This window comes from Dipodomys spectabilis, unplaced genomic scaffold, assembly GCF_019054845.1.
Source record: "Dipodomys spectabilis isolate Male_0828 unplaced genomic scaffold, ASM1905484v1 ptg000158l, whole genome shotgun sequence".
NCBI classification, from domain to species: domain Eukaryota; kingdom Metazoa; phylum Chordata; class Mammalia; order Rodentia; family Heteromyidae; genus Dipodomys; species Dipodomys spectabilis.
In genome coordinates, this window is record NW_024870835.1 from 4,231,179 (window position 1) to 4,247,750 (window position 16,572).

The 16,572-nt window shown below is 44.0% G+C and overlaps 1 protein-coding gene across 1 annotated transcript in view; it reads right to left on the reverse strand.

The window, feature by feature from the left end:
• Window positions 1–537: 537 nt before the first annotated feature.
• The window catches only part of Acer2 (alkaline ceramidase 2), a 39,242-nt gene continuing 23,207 nt past the window's right edge, over window positions 538–16,572 (reverse strand). Inside the window, exons 5-6 of the mRNA XM_042692954.1 lie at window positions 5,514–5,651; window positions 538–1,914 (exon numbers count right to left, since the gene is read on the reverse strand). Coding sequence (XP_042548888.1) covers window positions 1,728–1,914; window positions 5,514–5,651 — 325 coding nt within the window. The 3' untranslated portion in view covers window positions 538–1,727. The remainder of the gene's footprint in view (window positions 1,915–5,513; window positions 5,652–16,572) is intronic.

Here is a 16,572-nt window from a genome sequence, read left to right on the forward strand (position 1 = left end):
TTTACATTGCCAAAGAAATGAGACTAGAATCTATTCCTAGTAAGGTCAACCACAAATGAGGATGTCTGATATTTCCCTTTAAAATTGTTTAGACAAGAAAGCCAAAGGAGTTACAGCAGTTCTATCCATGAACCACTAGATGTCAGAGAAGTACAATTTCCTCCAAATATTCAACTCAAAACCATTTTTAAATATGTCCTAAGCTATTACAAAGCAACATGTATACTCCCCTTTGCTGTCAGTGTTCTCTACCTTGCAAAACATCAATACATTCATGTACACTGTCACTTCCTAACATGTTAAGGAAATCCTATACATTTCATCTTCCATTATATACCTAATAAAATACCACTTAGTTCATACATCACTCTTCTATAAATGAGGTTTGCTGCTAAACTTTGGAACCTGTACAAATTCTAATCAGAGAAACAGTTCTTGCAACACCTACCCACAAGGGATGGCCATGTCTGTGCCCTCTCCTCACACTACAGTGCTACACAGCAGGAGATGCCTGAGTTATAGTGAGAATCCCTGAGGGCCCGAGGTCCCACCCTAGACCTGATGACTATGCCAGAGCCTACCATGCAGCTGAGTGAGGAGACTCACTGTAGCCAGCATCAGGCTAGATGAGAAAACCCCAGAAGGTCACAGACTGGCCCTGCTGTATCCATGAGCACAACCAGCCAGCCAGTGTATTGTGACCACCAGCATCTGAGAAAAGCAAGCAAGTCAGATGCTCTAGAAAACAACCAGAAGCACCTGGCATTGTGGGAATGTGGAGAGAATTCCCACAGGAAAGGTGGAAAAGTAAGAAGTGAGGTTCTTGGAGGTAATTTGCAGAATGGTGTGGCATACTGGCAGCCTCAAGAGAGGAAAAGTTCAAAATAAAATAAAACTGCCTATATGCTCCGAAGTTTAAACCAGCGCCCCCTACCGTGACTGAAAAGAGCTCTTTTGTAATCTTACCTAGGGGGTCACGAGGTGAGGAGGGAGGAGGGGATGGCATAGAGCATCTTCGCACCATAGCTAGTCTGTGGATTTGAGGCTACTGAGCTGGTTGGAGAGTAGGGTAGAAAGGATGTCAGCATTGAGAAGTTGTGCCCCTCTTCAAGAACGGCTTAAAGTGGAGTGTGATTTTGGTGTAGAAGGTTTTGCTCATTAGCCTCTCTCTCCATCTCTCAGCAGAGGTAGGTAGTAGTAAAAAGGATTCACAAATGTACAGAAAACCTGACTAATGGCAAGGGCAAGTGAAAACAGGCTCCTGAGCCAAGTCCTGTGGGGGTTTGGTTTGGTTTAAAGAGTATTTCCCCAAGTGGAAGTCTCTGGCACCTTCCAGCCGTGACAGGCAGGGGGAGAAGGGGTCCTTATCTATCAGGGTAGCATCCACTTCAAAAGAGTGTGGGAATGGCATCTGGGGTGGGCCAACCTTCTCCAGGAAGAGGCCAATAGGCTGCTCAGGAGCCCGAAGAGACTATTCTGCCCCAGCCCAGCAAGCTGATGCACCTGCAAGTGATGCTGGGAAAGGTACATCTCATATCCCCAATCATCTACTTTCACACACTTCTCCAGGCTAAGTGGAATCCTGGCAGTCCGCAGACACTAGTTAGAGGCCAAAGGAACAGAACTTTTAGAAAGACACACCCAACACCCTTGGCTGTCTTTGCTAGCAAATGAAGCCCAGTGCATGAAGGAAAGGAAGCAGAGAGGCCAGCCACTCTGCCTTGCCGTCACGTGATCTTGACTGGCGACTTCTTGTGGGCGCACAGGAGCGACACATAGGGAACACCGATGAAGGCCCATTTCTCACTGGGCCAGAACTTGATCACCGGGCCTTGCTCAGGGATCTCTGAGGCAGCATCGAAGTAGGCAAAGCACACACAGCCCAGGTAGGCGGCGAGGCAGATGAGGATGTGCCTGCAAGAGATGGGTGAGGTCAGAGGCAGGCAATGACTGCTGGAGGCCTGCCTGCTCCCTCCCTCCCTCTAGCACACCCTTCCCCAGGGAATTAGGAACCAGAACCCCTCACGATTAGCAAGGGATGAAGAGTCAGAGCAGGAGGGTTCGTAGATCTTGAGCAATCTGAGCCCCATTAGAATATTCAAAAGATATTCCAAGAGGATAACTAGAACAAACTTTAGATCCTGCCTTCTCACCTAAACAACTGGGTATAGATAAAGGATACCCTGCATCCAGATTAAGCTGACATTCACTACAGAGCATTCAGAGTTTCATAGACAAATCCTTTCCTTTACATTTACTTTTACTGTCTCTTTAAAAGTTTTAGTATTATCTTAGCAAGCAAAGGACCGTGTGGCAAGTAAGCTTTCTTTCTTTTTTTTTTTTTTTTTAGTTCCAGTCATAAGGTCTGAACTCTGGGCCTGGGCGCTGTCCCTCAGCTCTTCAGCTCAAGGCCAGTGCTCTACCACTTGAGCCACAGCGCCACTTCCGGCTTTTTTTTATGCTTATGTGGTGCTGGGGAATCGAACCCAGGGCCTCAGGCATGCAAGGCAAGCGCTCTACCACTGAGCCACCTTCCCAGCCCTGTAAGCTTTCTTTTTTTCGGGGGGAGAGGGGGGTCCGGTCGTGGGGCCTGAACTCTGGGCCTGGGTGTTGTCCCTCAGCACTTCAGCTCAAGGCTAGTGCTCTACCACTTGAGCCACAGCGCTACTTCTGACTTTTTTTTTTCTTTTTGCTTATGTGGTGCTGAGGAATCGAACCCAGGGCCTCATGCATGCAAGGCAAGCGCTCTACCACTGAGCCACCTTCCCAGCCCTGTAAGCTTTCTTTATTCCCTATCCTGATATTAAATTTAATTTGAGATGAACTTAATTCATGATTTAATTTATGTTTTTGTAATATACTCCCCCAAAATAGTTTTTATAAACTTTGGGAGGAGAGGCCTTTTTTAGAACAACACAAAGTCAGTCCAGATGATTTGTAATCCTAGCTAGTCAGGAAGTTGAGATCTGATGACCAAAGATCAAAGTCAGCCCAGGTAGGAAAGTCCAAGAGGCTCCATCTTCAATTAACCATCAAAAAGCCAGGGTAGAGGCCTGGTTCAAATGGTAGAGTGCTAGCCATGAAGTGAAAAGGCTGGGTGAGGGCATGAGACTCTGAGTTCAAGCCTTGTTACTGACACATGCGCATACATACACACACACACACACACACACACACCCCTGACAGATATGACAACACAAAAGGTCAAAACCAGTATAGCACAAAAAATATTAACACACTAAAAAAAGGAAAATTGGGGGTGAATATTGGCATGATGATAAACAGTTAAAGTTGTTCATTACAGCCAGTTGCTGATGGCTTATGCCTATAATCCTAGCTGATATCTGAGGCTCTGGATTAGAAGCTAACTGCACAGGAAAGCTCATGAGCTTTTATCTCCAATTAACCACTAAAAAGCTGGAAGTGGCTCACGTGGCAGAGCACTATCCTTGAGCAAAAAAAACTAAATGAGGCATCCAGACCCTGAGTTCAAGCCACACACACACACACACACACACACATGCACACACACACACACACACACACACACACACACACACACACACACAGCTCTTCATTACAAAGAACACTAGAAAAGGTCACCATTCCATACACTGTCTGGGAGGTATTTTTTGAACAATCAGGGTGGGGTGAAGAGTGGGTGGCATGGTAGAGACAAGACATGATCTCCTGTTGATAATTATATAGCAGAAGCCAGTGTTGCCTACTTGGGGGTTTAATGTATTATTCTGCATGCTCTGGGAAATGCTACAAATTTGCATAATAAATGTCACACAGTTATGGAGGCTATAATGACTGTCTGCTATGTGAAGGCACGAGGTGCTGGTATAACTTTATAAAAAGAGAAACACAATAGAGAAGATGAAGAAAATTAGAAGGCACATTTCCAAAAAGGAAATACACATAGCCAATTTCCAATTGAAAAGATGCCAAACAATGCTATTTTTAAGATATGAAAGTAAACATATTTTGTATTCAGTTAGCAAAGGTTTAAAAGAACCAATAAAGTACCATATGTGAGTGAAAGGCATTCTCTTGCAGACTTTTGTAAAAAGTGAAGTTAAACCTAAGAGATTTCAGGCAATGGCTCTTAAAACTGAAAACTCCAACTTGTGATGTTTTGTCTTGTCTTGTCTTTTGTATTCTGATCTGGAAGTCCCTGAACTCGTATAAATATATACATGTTGCATTGTATATACAATTTCAGGTTCATTTGTGCAATGAAATTAAAGCCAAGCCAGGCACCGGTGGCTCATTCCTATGATACTAGCTACTCAGGAGGCTGATACCTAAGGATCGAGGTTCAAAACCAGCCTGGGCAAGAAAGTCCAGGAGACTCTTCTTTCCAATTAAGCACCAAAAAAGCCAGAGGTGGATCTATGGCTCAAACGGTAGAGTGCTAGCTTTGATGGAAAAAAAAAAAAGCTCAAGGACAGTGTCTAGGCCCAGAGTTCAAGCCCCAGGATTGGCACCAAAAATATTAAAATAATAATTAAAGCTAAGTTTCTAAGTGAGACTCTAGGATGGTGTGTGTGTGTGTGTGTCTGTGTGTGTGTGTGTGTGTGTGTGTGTGTGTGTATGTGTGTGATATCAGGTTTGAACTCAGGGTCTTGCACTTTGTAGGTATGAACTCTATCATTTGAACCATTCACAGCTCTTAAGCTGGGTATCTTAAAGCCACCTCAGGATAAAAGTTAAGAATCTGGTTTGAACAAAGCTTCCAGGTCTTCAGTACTAAACGGCCTTGGATATCTTCAATCTACCAGGGCTCCTTGTCCTCCTTTTGAAATCAGCAGCCTGGGAGGACAGAGAAGGAACATTACCCTGGGTTTTGAAGCTGAAGCAGATCTAGGAAGAAAACTACTCCCCTTTCCTCCCCGGCTTTCTGGGTGGAGCTTCTGCATGCAGTTTTGCAACCTACTTTTTTTTTCTTTAAACTTATAATGAATCTTCAGTTTCCCACAATACAGAGGCTCCCGTTCCTTATTACTGAACTCCCAGGCTGTTTTTATATAAACAGATGAATGACCATGAACAATTCATTTTAGTTCTCTGTTCTACCTGTAAAAAGAACAGATGAGACTATCCCCCATGACTTGTGAGGCCTGAACCTTCACTTGGCCACTCAGAATCCTGAGAACCACCCCTGTCCCCATGTAGCCAGAGCTACAGGGAGAGCATGACAGATTCCGTTTTCACTCTCCTTTGTGCTTTAATTATGGAGCTAGCAGGTGAGAGACTACAGCCCTGCAGCCTAACAATTCAGTCTTTTTGTTCTGGCTAAACCTGCAGCCTGGCATCCATTCTCCTTTCTACAATACTTTCTGTTGCTTCTGAAATGTCAGACAAGAGATGTAAGGGGAGAGGCAGGCTTGGGATCTGTGCCTGGCCATTGTCCCCTAAGTCCACCTGTGTGCCTCATAAAGCACACCGTGCTCAGCAGCAAGTCTGATACCTGTCTTGCAGCCCACTCCCCCTGTGCAGGGCCTTACCACACGCAGTGCAGGTAGGGAAAGTGGAAGGACGATAACAGTTCACAGAAGGCTCGGTCACTGATCCAGCAGCACAAAGCAAGCATCCACCAGAGGCCTGAGAAGAGGCCCAGCTTAAACACCCGGACGTTGTCACACCTGTGTGGGTGAGGCAGAGCGACTCATCGTCAGTCTGGGTTCCTACATACCTTACTGGCCACCTCATCCGTGTCCTCTGATGCCTCTCATCTGCCTTGGCCCTGGAGCTCCTTCCCAACATACAGTCAGGCACAGGCTCAAGGCTGTAAACATCACATCGCACACAAGGTTCACAGGGCCCTACTTCCCACTCCAGACTTACAAAACACTCTGTGTGTGTGTGTGTCTGTGTGTCTGTGTGTCTGTGTGTGTGTGTCTGTGTGTGTGTGTGTGCATGAAAGTATTGTGAACAAATGGCCTCTCCCTCTTACTTGGCATTTTTGCTCAAGACTAGCATTCTACCACTATAGCTCTACTTCTGGCTTTTTGCTGGTTAATTAGAGATAAGAGTCTTATGGACTTTTCTGCATAGGCTGGCTTTGAACCTTACTCCTCAGATCTCAGCCTGAGTATCTAAGATTACAAGCATGAGCCACTTGCAAACAACTTTCTTGACTTGCACCCTGATGTGTCCAGTATCAATCTAAATTCCCCATGTCCCTAGAAAACTCTCCTTACCTCAAAACTATTGTTATATTCAGTCTGTAAGCCCTACCTTAGAATGAATCCCTCTACCCACCTGGGTCCAAGCCACCATCATCTCCTTGGTAGCCTGCTCCTCCCATGGCCCCTATGAGCAATTCTCAGTATTCTGCCCCAGGGCCTCCAGCAGCTTCCCCTTTAACCAGAGGACAAATCACAGAACTCACTGAGTCATAGGAACTCATGGACATCCATCCCCTCCTCTTCACCTCCTCTCCTCTTGCCCCTGGCATCTTTGCCTAACCCACAGTGAGCTCTGAACTGCCCCTCAAACATCCCAGGCCTTAGCCTGAATAGCACTTGCATGGTCTTATCATGGCTGTCTCTCTGCTTGGAGTGCTGTTCCCCCAGAGGGGCTTAAGCCTCTCAGTACCTCTTTTTCCCCACCACTGGTTTTATCAATCATCTCCTTCCCATGTGACTTTCCCTCTAGCCATCTTCCCTCCTTCTATTTTCCCTGTAGCAGTTACAACCCCTCCCATCTGCTCCATTGTACCATCTCTCTGTGCAGCCAGCATCCCCCACTGACAAGAGTACAGCTTGCTGCCATGTTCCCAGCACCTGGAACAGCACCAGACACTGGCAAGACAACACTTGGAGAATGAAGGCATGAGTGCCTTACACAATGGGACAAAATGTTCTGAAACAGATCCTCAAGGAAAATGTCAATGGCTGTTCTCTTTCTTTGCTAATAGGAAGGAATGGAGAGGAATGTCCAGAGATAACTGGTGGCTGAAGGCCCTTCTACACCCTTCTCTTTACCCCAGAGGCTCACTCCTGAGTCAGTCAAGGTCCCTTAGGGGCCTAGAGTCCAAGGCAACATCTGAAACTAAGAAAAAGCTTAATTCCTTTGTTGAACACATGGGCAGATGTCAAAAGCCTAACCTGCTAATATCTCTTCCAGTTGCCAGATAGAGTTGTTAAGTAAAAGCTGCAATAAAAGTAGGATGGGACAGCAGGTTCAGAAAGACCTGCTTTTAAAAACATACCAAAATACCCTCTTGACAGAAGGCTAGTGGATCCTCTGAAAATTGTTTGGAAAGAATACAGGCCCATAACATGAAGAAACTCTTGTCAGTCAACCTCTGTCATTGTGACAAAACAACTTAAATCTGGATGACAATAATTCTTACCGATAATCTCAGTTGCTTGACAGAAAGAGATTGACAGGATCACAGTTCAAGGCCAGCCCAAGCTTATATATGAGACCTTGTCCCAATTAATAGCAAGGAATAGTGGCATGCACCTGTAATCCCAAATACAACAGGAAGCCTAAAATAAGGGGACCTCGGTTCAGGTCCAGGAAGTCTCACAGGAAGTGAGACCTTATCCCAAAAATAACCAATGTAAGCCAGTCACTGATGGCTCCTATCTGTAATCTTAGCTACTCAGGAGGCTGAGATTTGAGGGTTGAAGTTCGAAGATAGCCTGGTCAGGACAGCCCATGAGACTCTTATCTCCAATTAACCACCAGAAAACCAGAAGTGGAGCTGAGGCTCAAAGTGGTAGAACACTAGTTTTGAGCAAAAAAAAGCTCAAGGACAGGGCCCGGGCCCAGAGTCCAACAAAAAGAAAAAAAAACTAATATAAAAACCAGCTGAAGAATGGGTGCCAGTGGCTCACAACTATAATCTTAACTACTCAGTAGGTGAAGACATGAAGAATCAAGGTTTGAAGCCAGCCTGGACAGAAAAGTCCACAAGACTCTTCTCCAAGCATAGTTGTCCCTCTACCACGTTACTGGTTAACAAAAAGCTGGACCAAAACTGGCTGAAGTAGTAGAGTGCCAGCTATAGTAAAAGACCAAATAAGAGTTGAGGTGTTGAGTCCAAAAATCCCAGTATAGATAAAGGTGTGAGGGGTGGGGTGGGAGGAGACTTGGATTAAAAGGAGGAACAATTAATTTTTGCCTCATGGTTTCAGAGTGGCTGTCTTCCTTAGGACCTGTGGCAAGCAGTACATGATGGCAGCAAGGATACCTTGTAACAGCTGGGAAGCAAAGAGACAGGATCTGCTGGGATCCCAAGACCCCCTTCAAGGGCATGCTCTTATATGACCTGTCCCTTCACAAAGCCCCTCATCCTAAGGGTTCTACCACCTCCCAACAGTGACATAGGCTGGCAACCAAATTTTCAGCATTTGATACATTTAATAAAAGAATAAGCCAGGTGTTGGTGGCTCACACCTGTAATCCTAGCTGCTCAGGAGGCTGAGATCTGAGGATCACAGTTTGAAGCCAGCCCAGACAAAAAAAAAAGTCTATGAAACTCTTATCTCCAATTAATCACTGGAAAACCAGAGTCAAGCTGTGTCTCAAAGGGGTAGAGTGCTAGCCTTGAGCAAAAAGCTCAAGGAGTTCATACCCCACAACTGACCAAAAAAAAAAAAAAGAGGGCTGGGAAGGTGGCTCAGTGGTAGAGCGCTTGGCCTTGCATGCTCAAGGCCCTGGGTTCGATTCCTCAGCACCACATAAGCAAAAAGAAAAAAGCCGGAAGTGGCGCTGTGGCTCAAGTGGTAGAGCGCTAGCCTTGAGCTGAAGAGCTGAGGGACAGTGCCCAGGCCCAGAGTTCAGGCCCCACAACCAGACCCCCCAAAAAAAAATTTAAAAAAAAATGAAATGCTCTAGGGTACGTGTAAATCCCCACGGAGAGGATAACCAGATCCTGACTTCAGCTTTTATATGAGGAATCCCTACCCACAGGAGACCTGGTTTGTCTACCTCATTAACTTGTCAGTTTCTGCTGCTGCACTAGCCATTCTGTCGGCTTTTCTTAACTTGTCTCTTAAATCTGACTCTTCTCTAACCAGCAACCCATGGATCGTCGGGCATTTCAGGTTTTTAACAGGACACTCTGAGAACTTTTCTTTTTTGTACCAGTACTGGGGCTTGAATGCAGGGTCTGGGAGCTACCCCTTAAATTTTTGGCTCAAGGCTGGTACTCTGCCACTTGAACCACAGCTCCCCTTCTGACTTTTTGCTGACAGTCTTGCCCAGTTGGCTTTGAAATGGGATCCTCAGATCTCAGCCTCCAGAGTAGCTAGGATTACAGGCACAAGCCACTGGCAACTGACTTGCAATTTCTTTTAAGCACAAGCAGTTAGATAAAAATAATTATTGGCCCGGAGTGCTGTGTCCCTAGAATTCCTAATTTAAAAAAAAAAAAAAAAAAAAAAAAGAATGAAATGCTCAAATTCTCGGAGTCCATGGTAGACACTGAAGAAGACAACACAGACCTGTTGTCTTGCAATTTAAAAAAGATAAAATGAAGGGAATAAGAACAAACACTAATGAATAATTAGACAACCAGTATGGTACAGGAAGTTCCATGAACTTCTTTCTTCAACTTCTTTCTTCTTCCTCCTCCTCCTCTTCTTGTTCTTGTTCTTTTCTTCTTCTTCTTCTGCTGCCGCTGCTGCTGCTGCTGCTGCTGCTGCCACCTCCTCCTCTTCTATCTCCTCCGCCTTCTCTTCCTCCTCCTCCTCTTCCTCCTCTTTCTGTTCCTCCTCTACTTCTTCCTCTTCTTCCTTCTTCTTCTTTATTTTGCAAGTACTTGGGCTTGAATTCAGGGCCTGGGCCCTGTCCCTGAACTTTTTTTGCTCAAGGCTAACATTCTACTACTCAAGCCACAGCACTACTTCTGGGTTTTTTTCTGTTTATGTGATACTGAGGAATGGAACCCTCTAGCACTAAGCCACATTCCCAGCCTCCATGAACTTCTGATGCAATGAAATCTACAAGTTTGGCTTGAAGAACTCAAGGGAACAGAGAGCAATGTGCATGGAGGGGTCCACAACACAGGAATGTCTAATGCATAGTTCTGAGAGCCAGGACAGAGCAGGGCTGGCACCAGAGGCAGAAGGAAGCCAATATACTGGATGGGAGAGGGCACTTCCGATGGGGATGTATTTGGGGCTCTGTTAAGCTTTAGCCTGATTTTTACTGTTTCTTAAAATATCAATATAAGGTTAGGTGTTTGGGTTTTTTTTAATGTGGAACAAAAATAATATATACACTAGGATCCTATTTAAGATAGAAATATCTGACAAGAATGTCCACTATGTCTTCTTTTATCATTAACTCGAGGTTTTTCTTTTAAAAAACTGCTCTTATTACCAGAAAAAAAGTACATTTTAAAATAATTTTAAATACAGCCGAGTTTCTCAGCAATATCACTCAATACCACAAATTTCAGTACATGTCAGGTCATAACCCAAATCAGAATAAACTTTCATGTCTTCAGGATGTAATGTAATGTAATGTCTTCCAGGGAAGACCATGAAACTATGAAAATACCAGACACAAGCTTTTGGAAATAAGGCTGAGGAGAAGCTCACTGGTAGAGTGCTTGCCTTGCATGCATGAGGCCTTGGGTTCAATTCCTCAGCACCACATAAACAGAAAAAAAGCCAGAAGTGGCACTGTGGCTCAAGTGGTAGAGTGCTAGCCTTGAGAGAGCTGAGGGACAGTGCCCAGGCCCAGAGTTCAGGCCCCACGACCGACCAAACAATAAATAAATAAAGTAGTCCCCCCCCCTACCCCTTAACAAAGAAAGAGCTGTGCAATGAAAACAGTTGGCTTAGACACTGCAGACCATGCTAGGACAAATGAAGGAGATGTGAGAAGGAAACGAAAAGGATACAAAGGGTACCCTCTTGTCTAGTAATGCTGGGACTTGCCTGGAGTGGTAACAGTGAACAGGGAGACCTGGGCTCTGCCCATGCCCATGCGCATGTAGAAATCCACACCAGTAGAGGTTGAACAAAACAACAACACAGATATACACCGATGACTCATGCCTGAAATCCTTGCTATTCAGGAGATTGAGATCTTAAGATTGTGGTTTGAAGCCTGCCTGGGCAGGAAAAAACATGAGATTCTTATCTCCAACTAACCACCCAAATCGAGAAGTAGAGTTGTTACTCAAGTGGTAGAGCACCATCCTTGAGCAAAAAAGGCTAAAGACAGCATCCAGACCCTGTGTACCAGTATCAGCACCCATTTCAACACACACACACACACACACACACACACACACACACACACACAAACACACACACACACACACAATAATAACACAAATACTTTTCTAATTATGGTTGGAATGAGTGCCATGGGTTTGGGGTGGTTGGAAACAATGTAAACAGTTCAGCCTCAACCTGAAGGATGAGTAGCTGTAAGCCAAGGAGAGTCAGAAAGAAGGAAGTATGAACAGAGACTGAGACTGGAGGGTCTGGTCCGTGTAAAGAAGCAGAAGTCAGAACAGCTTTGGGCAGATGTAAGGGAAGCTTCATGTGGGGTGGTCACAGGACTGTCAAGGACTATATTTTTTTTATTAATTGCAATATCTTACAGGAAAATGAATGACCAAATGGGATGTTCAGGGAAGAAAGCCAGGATTCTGGCTCAAATAACTGGGTAAATGATGGGAAACTGAAGTGCTATTATGAAAAGAAGCAGAAATGGAAAAGACAGATAAGGAATCTGGTTGGGACAAGCTGAAACCTACATTCCATGACCCATGGAATTAGGGAGGTCAGGCTGATAGCTAGCTAGACATTAGCAAAGTTAGAAGGGAGGACTGGGTTAGATATATAAATGTGGAAGTCAGCTGCATACGAAGAGGAATTAAGCCATGGAAATCGGTGAGCTACTTCAAGGGGACGCATAGAAAAATAAGTGTGTCTTAGTCTGTTCATATCCCTACAGTAAACACCTTATAAAGTTCTTTCTTTGTTTAAATTTTCAATTTAATTGTAAAGGTGATGTATAGAGGAGTTACAGTTACATGATTCAGGTAATGAGTACATTTCGTTTTGAGCAGTGTCACCCCCTCTCCCCTTCCCCTGTTTTTCCTCTCCTGACTTCCCTCCCCTCAAAGTTGTTTAGTTCATTTCCAAATAGTATCTAATGGTTTTCACTGTTGAATTGGTTCACCTTTTGTTCTGTTTTTTTCTTTCCTTTTTTTATTTGGTTTATTCCCTTCTGTTACTATTTCTGTACTCTTTGTCTTGTATATGTTTATATACTTATCTGATTCGGAGAGGGAAAAGGGAAGCACAGTTACTTCTTTATAAGAGTTCTTTTAAAGAGTTCTCAGAAGGGAAAAACTGGGAGATAGTGGGGGATGACAATGTCCAAAAAGAAATGTACTCTTTACCTGACATGTAACTGTAACCCCTCTGTACACTGCCTTTATAATAACAATTTTAAATTTTTTAATGAGTTATTCCTTATAGTTCAAAAGACTGGGAAGTCCAAGATCAAAATACCAGCATAAGACAGGCACCAGTGGCTTCATTCCTAGCTACTCAGGAAGCTGAGATCCAAGGATCATGGTTCAAAGCCAGCCTGGGCAAGAAAGTCCATGAGATTCCTATCTCCAACTAACCACCAAAAAAATAGAAGTAGAGCTGTGGCTTCCTGAGTTCAAGCCCCACAACAGACAAAATAGATAGATAGATAGATAGTATAATCACTGTTTAGTGAAAGCCCATTCCCTACAGACTGGCCTCCCACTGTGTCTTCCCATGTCAAAAGAGGAAAGCAGCAATCTGGAGCCTCTTCTATAAAGAGACTAATCTAATTTATGACACCTCCTAGAAGTCCTCACCTCTAGCACCTTCTTGATCAGGTTTCAACATACAAATTTGGAGACACACAGCATTCAAACCATAGCAAGCAGAGAGCCCAGAATCCCTTAAGGGATCCTTGCATGCAAAGCTGGAGAAAAGAAATCTACATGACTGATGGAACAGCCACAGTTCACAGAAAAATCAAATCGATGCACTCTCACAGAAGCCACCAGAAACATTTCAAGGATGCTAGTCCAGAGCTGGGCCAATTGTACAAACACTGGTGAGGATGTGTAAGTTAGAGCAGGTCTGAAGAATGACCACTGGATGGGCAACATAGCAAGCAGGGCTTGCGATAGCAGACAGAAACCAGCTGAAGAGTAAGAAAGAGAGGAAAAGAAAGCTTTTAAAGAAGTCTGGCTGTAGGATACACAGAATGCACATGTTAAATAAGGGCTCTCTGGACAACTCGTTTAAAGCTAGTAATAAGAGGGGCTGGGAAGGTGGCTCAGGGGTAGAGCGCTTGCCTTGCAAGCATGAGGCCCTGGGTTCAATTCCTCAGCACCACATAAGCAAAAAGAAAAAAGCCGGAAGTTGCGCTGTGGCTCAAGTGGTAGAGTGCTCGCCTTGAGCTGAAGAGCTGAGGGACAGTGCCCAGACCCAGAGTTCAGGCCCCACGACCGGCAAAAAAAAAAAAAAAAAAAAGCTAGTAATAAGAGAGTGGGAGGGAAGGAGGGACATCCAAAAAGAAATGCACTTTTTACTCAACTAACATAACTATAAACCTTCTGCACATCTTCTTTATAATAGTAATTAAAATTTAAAAAATAAAAATTGTTAAAATAAAGGTAGTAATAATGAGAAGAAGAAGAAACATGTTTGGCTGTATTTCAAGCATAAACAGACATAGTAAAGAAGAGAAGAAAATAAAGAAGTTTGGCTGTGACGTACAAAGGAGATAACAGGTAGTGCTGGGGGCAGGTGTAGAGTCCAGGTTGAGAGTGAAGGTGAAAAGCGGAGGGGAGAGACCCCAGTATATTCTTTCACTGGCTGATAGTAAGGACCCTGTAGAGAGGGAGGAATGGTACAGGAGACAACTTTACAGGAGTAAATTTGAAGATTACAGAATAAAGATGGGGAGAGAAGGCAGAAGATGAAAGGGGCAGGTAGAGACAGCTCTCAGGAAGCCCGGCTGTGAGGGGACAGACAGGAGAGCTGCTTGGCCCAGCGCTGTGGTCATCTGTGGACCTCAGTCATCTCAGTCACAGCACAGATGTGCTCAACTCTGAGCACAACTCTAGCCACTCAGGCAAAAAAGCATTCCAGACACAGGCTTTAGCTAAGTCAGAGTATTAAACACAAGAAAAAGGGGAGAGAATGTTCTTATGAAAAAGTTTTGACATAAGATTCAGTGAAAACTTTCTCCATAGCTTGATGGTAGTATAATGACCTCAGACTTATTTTGTATTATCTTGTAGTAAGGACTTATTTTGTATTGATTTTGTATTAAAGACCACACATTCTCACTCTGAATCTCTTTATTAAAGAACACAGACTCCAATTTACTATTGCAAAGTGGAGAAGGTGTTTCTTCTAAGGTGTTCACACCTGAAATTCACAGTTTAAAATAGCTACGTAGAAGGCTGAGACCTAAAGATCACAGTTCAAAGCCAGGCAGGAAAGTCTATGAGACTCATCTCCAATTAACCACCAAAAAGTCAAAAGTAGAGCCATGGCTTAAGTGGCAGCGTGCTAGCCTTGAACACAGAAGTTCAGGGGCAGTATCCAGGCCCTGAGTTCAAACCCCAGGCTCAGCGCGCACGCACACACACATACACACACACACACACACACACACACACACACACACACACACACACACACACACACAGGACAGGTGGACAATAGAATCACCTGAGCAGGTTATGGAAGGTCTTTTTTTTAATTTATGGCTTTCTTAAGATACATTGCAATTTGTTCACTTGAAGTGTTCAGCTCAGTGCATTTTAGTACATTTAAAACAGTTATGCAACCATCACCAACCAAAATCTAATTTCACAATTTTTCCAACACCCCAAAGGAAAGATTTTGCATGCTTTTTAAAGCCTTTGCTTATTAGCAGTCATCCTCTCTCCCTCCCCCACCATACCCTCACAGGCCCATGCCACCCCAGTCTCACCTCAACCCCCAAACAACCAAGTTTTTGAGGGTTTTTTGTTTGTTTTCTTTTCGGTCATGGGGCTTGAACTCTTGGCCTGGGTGCTGTCCTTGAGCTAGCTCTTCAGCTCAAGCAAGTGCTCTACTGCTTGAGCCACAGCACCACTTCCAGTTTTCTGGTGATTAATTGGAGATAAGTCTCACGGATTTTTCCTGGCTTTGAACCTCAATTCTCAGCTCTTATCTCTTATCTCCAGTTAGCCACCAAAAAGCCAAAAGTAGAGGTCTGGCTTAAATGATATAGCATCAGCAAGAGTAGGAGGCCCTGAGTTCAGGCCCATAGTACTTGCATAGAAACAAACAAAAAACCCTTAAGATTTGAGAAACTATAGGAGAGATCAAAGTTTTTATGTTTTTGTTTTTTGGGTTTGTTTTTTTTTTTTGTTTTTTGCCAATCTTGAACTTGGGCTGAGTGCTATCCCTCAGCCTGTTTGTGCTTAAGACTAGCACTCTACCACTTAGCCACAGCCCCACTTTTGGCTTTTTTTTTTTGAGTCGTTTATTGGAGATTAGAGTCACATGGACTTTTCTGCCCAGACTGGCTGTGAACCATGATCCTCAGATCTCAGCCTCTTGAATAGCTAGGATTATAGGCATGAGCTACCAGCGCCCGGCACAACCAAGTTTTTGAGGGTTTTTAAATGCAGGACTCCCAGGCCAACATGTTAGACTTCCAAAATCAAAATCACTAGATAGGCAGGCCTCCCATTTGTGCAATGTATTTCCTGAGTGAGTCCCACAAGTCTCCCTAAGAACTATGGGAGCTGACATTTAGGAATCACTAGGCTTTCCTACCATGAATGAATAAACAAGGGAGCAAGCATGGTTCGGGTTGCAAAGAATGTTCTGACTCTAACAAGCAGTACAACAGAAGATGAAGTAGGAAGTTGCTCTTTATCTTTTACGTATCTGTCTGTCAAATTATTTGGTGCTGGGGAACAAATCTAGGGCCTCACACATGCTAAGCACATGCTTTACCACTAAGATACAGTTGCAGCCAAAAAATGGTTTTTGAAAGAAAAAAATTAAGATCATTATAGAAGGTAGGAACTGAAGCTTTCACTATTTATTCAAATATTTGCTTTTTATACTCATTTCTTGCAGTATCAACTTTAGTCTGTTTCTGAAATGGGTCTCAACAGCCCTGCTCCTTAAGGCTATGCAAAGAAGCCAACTAGACAAGACTTGATCCCCTCCTGACGGATGATGACTGCAGGGCAGCAAGCTCAAATAGCTCTTCAGACACCTCTGACCCTTAACAGTTATTGCTGAAGATCAAAGCAATCCAAGGAGGGGGAAAAAGGCACAAACGTGTGTCTCCTCTCTAAATAAGGAAGAGAGAATTAATTCTAGTTGACATCACATTACACAGAGCACCTATACCACAAAAGAGATCAAAACTTCAATTAAGATAGTTGCTAGGCATGGAACTTGCCATCTCAACACTTGAGAGACAGAAGTAAGAAAGTAGCTGGGATACATAGAGAGATCAAGGACAGCCTGAACTAAGAAAGATAAGGCCTCAGGGGAAAGTTTCACAGTCAACAGC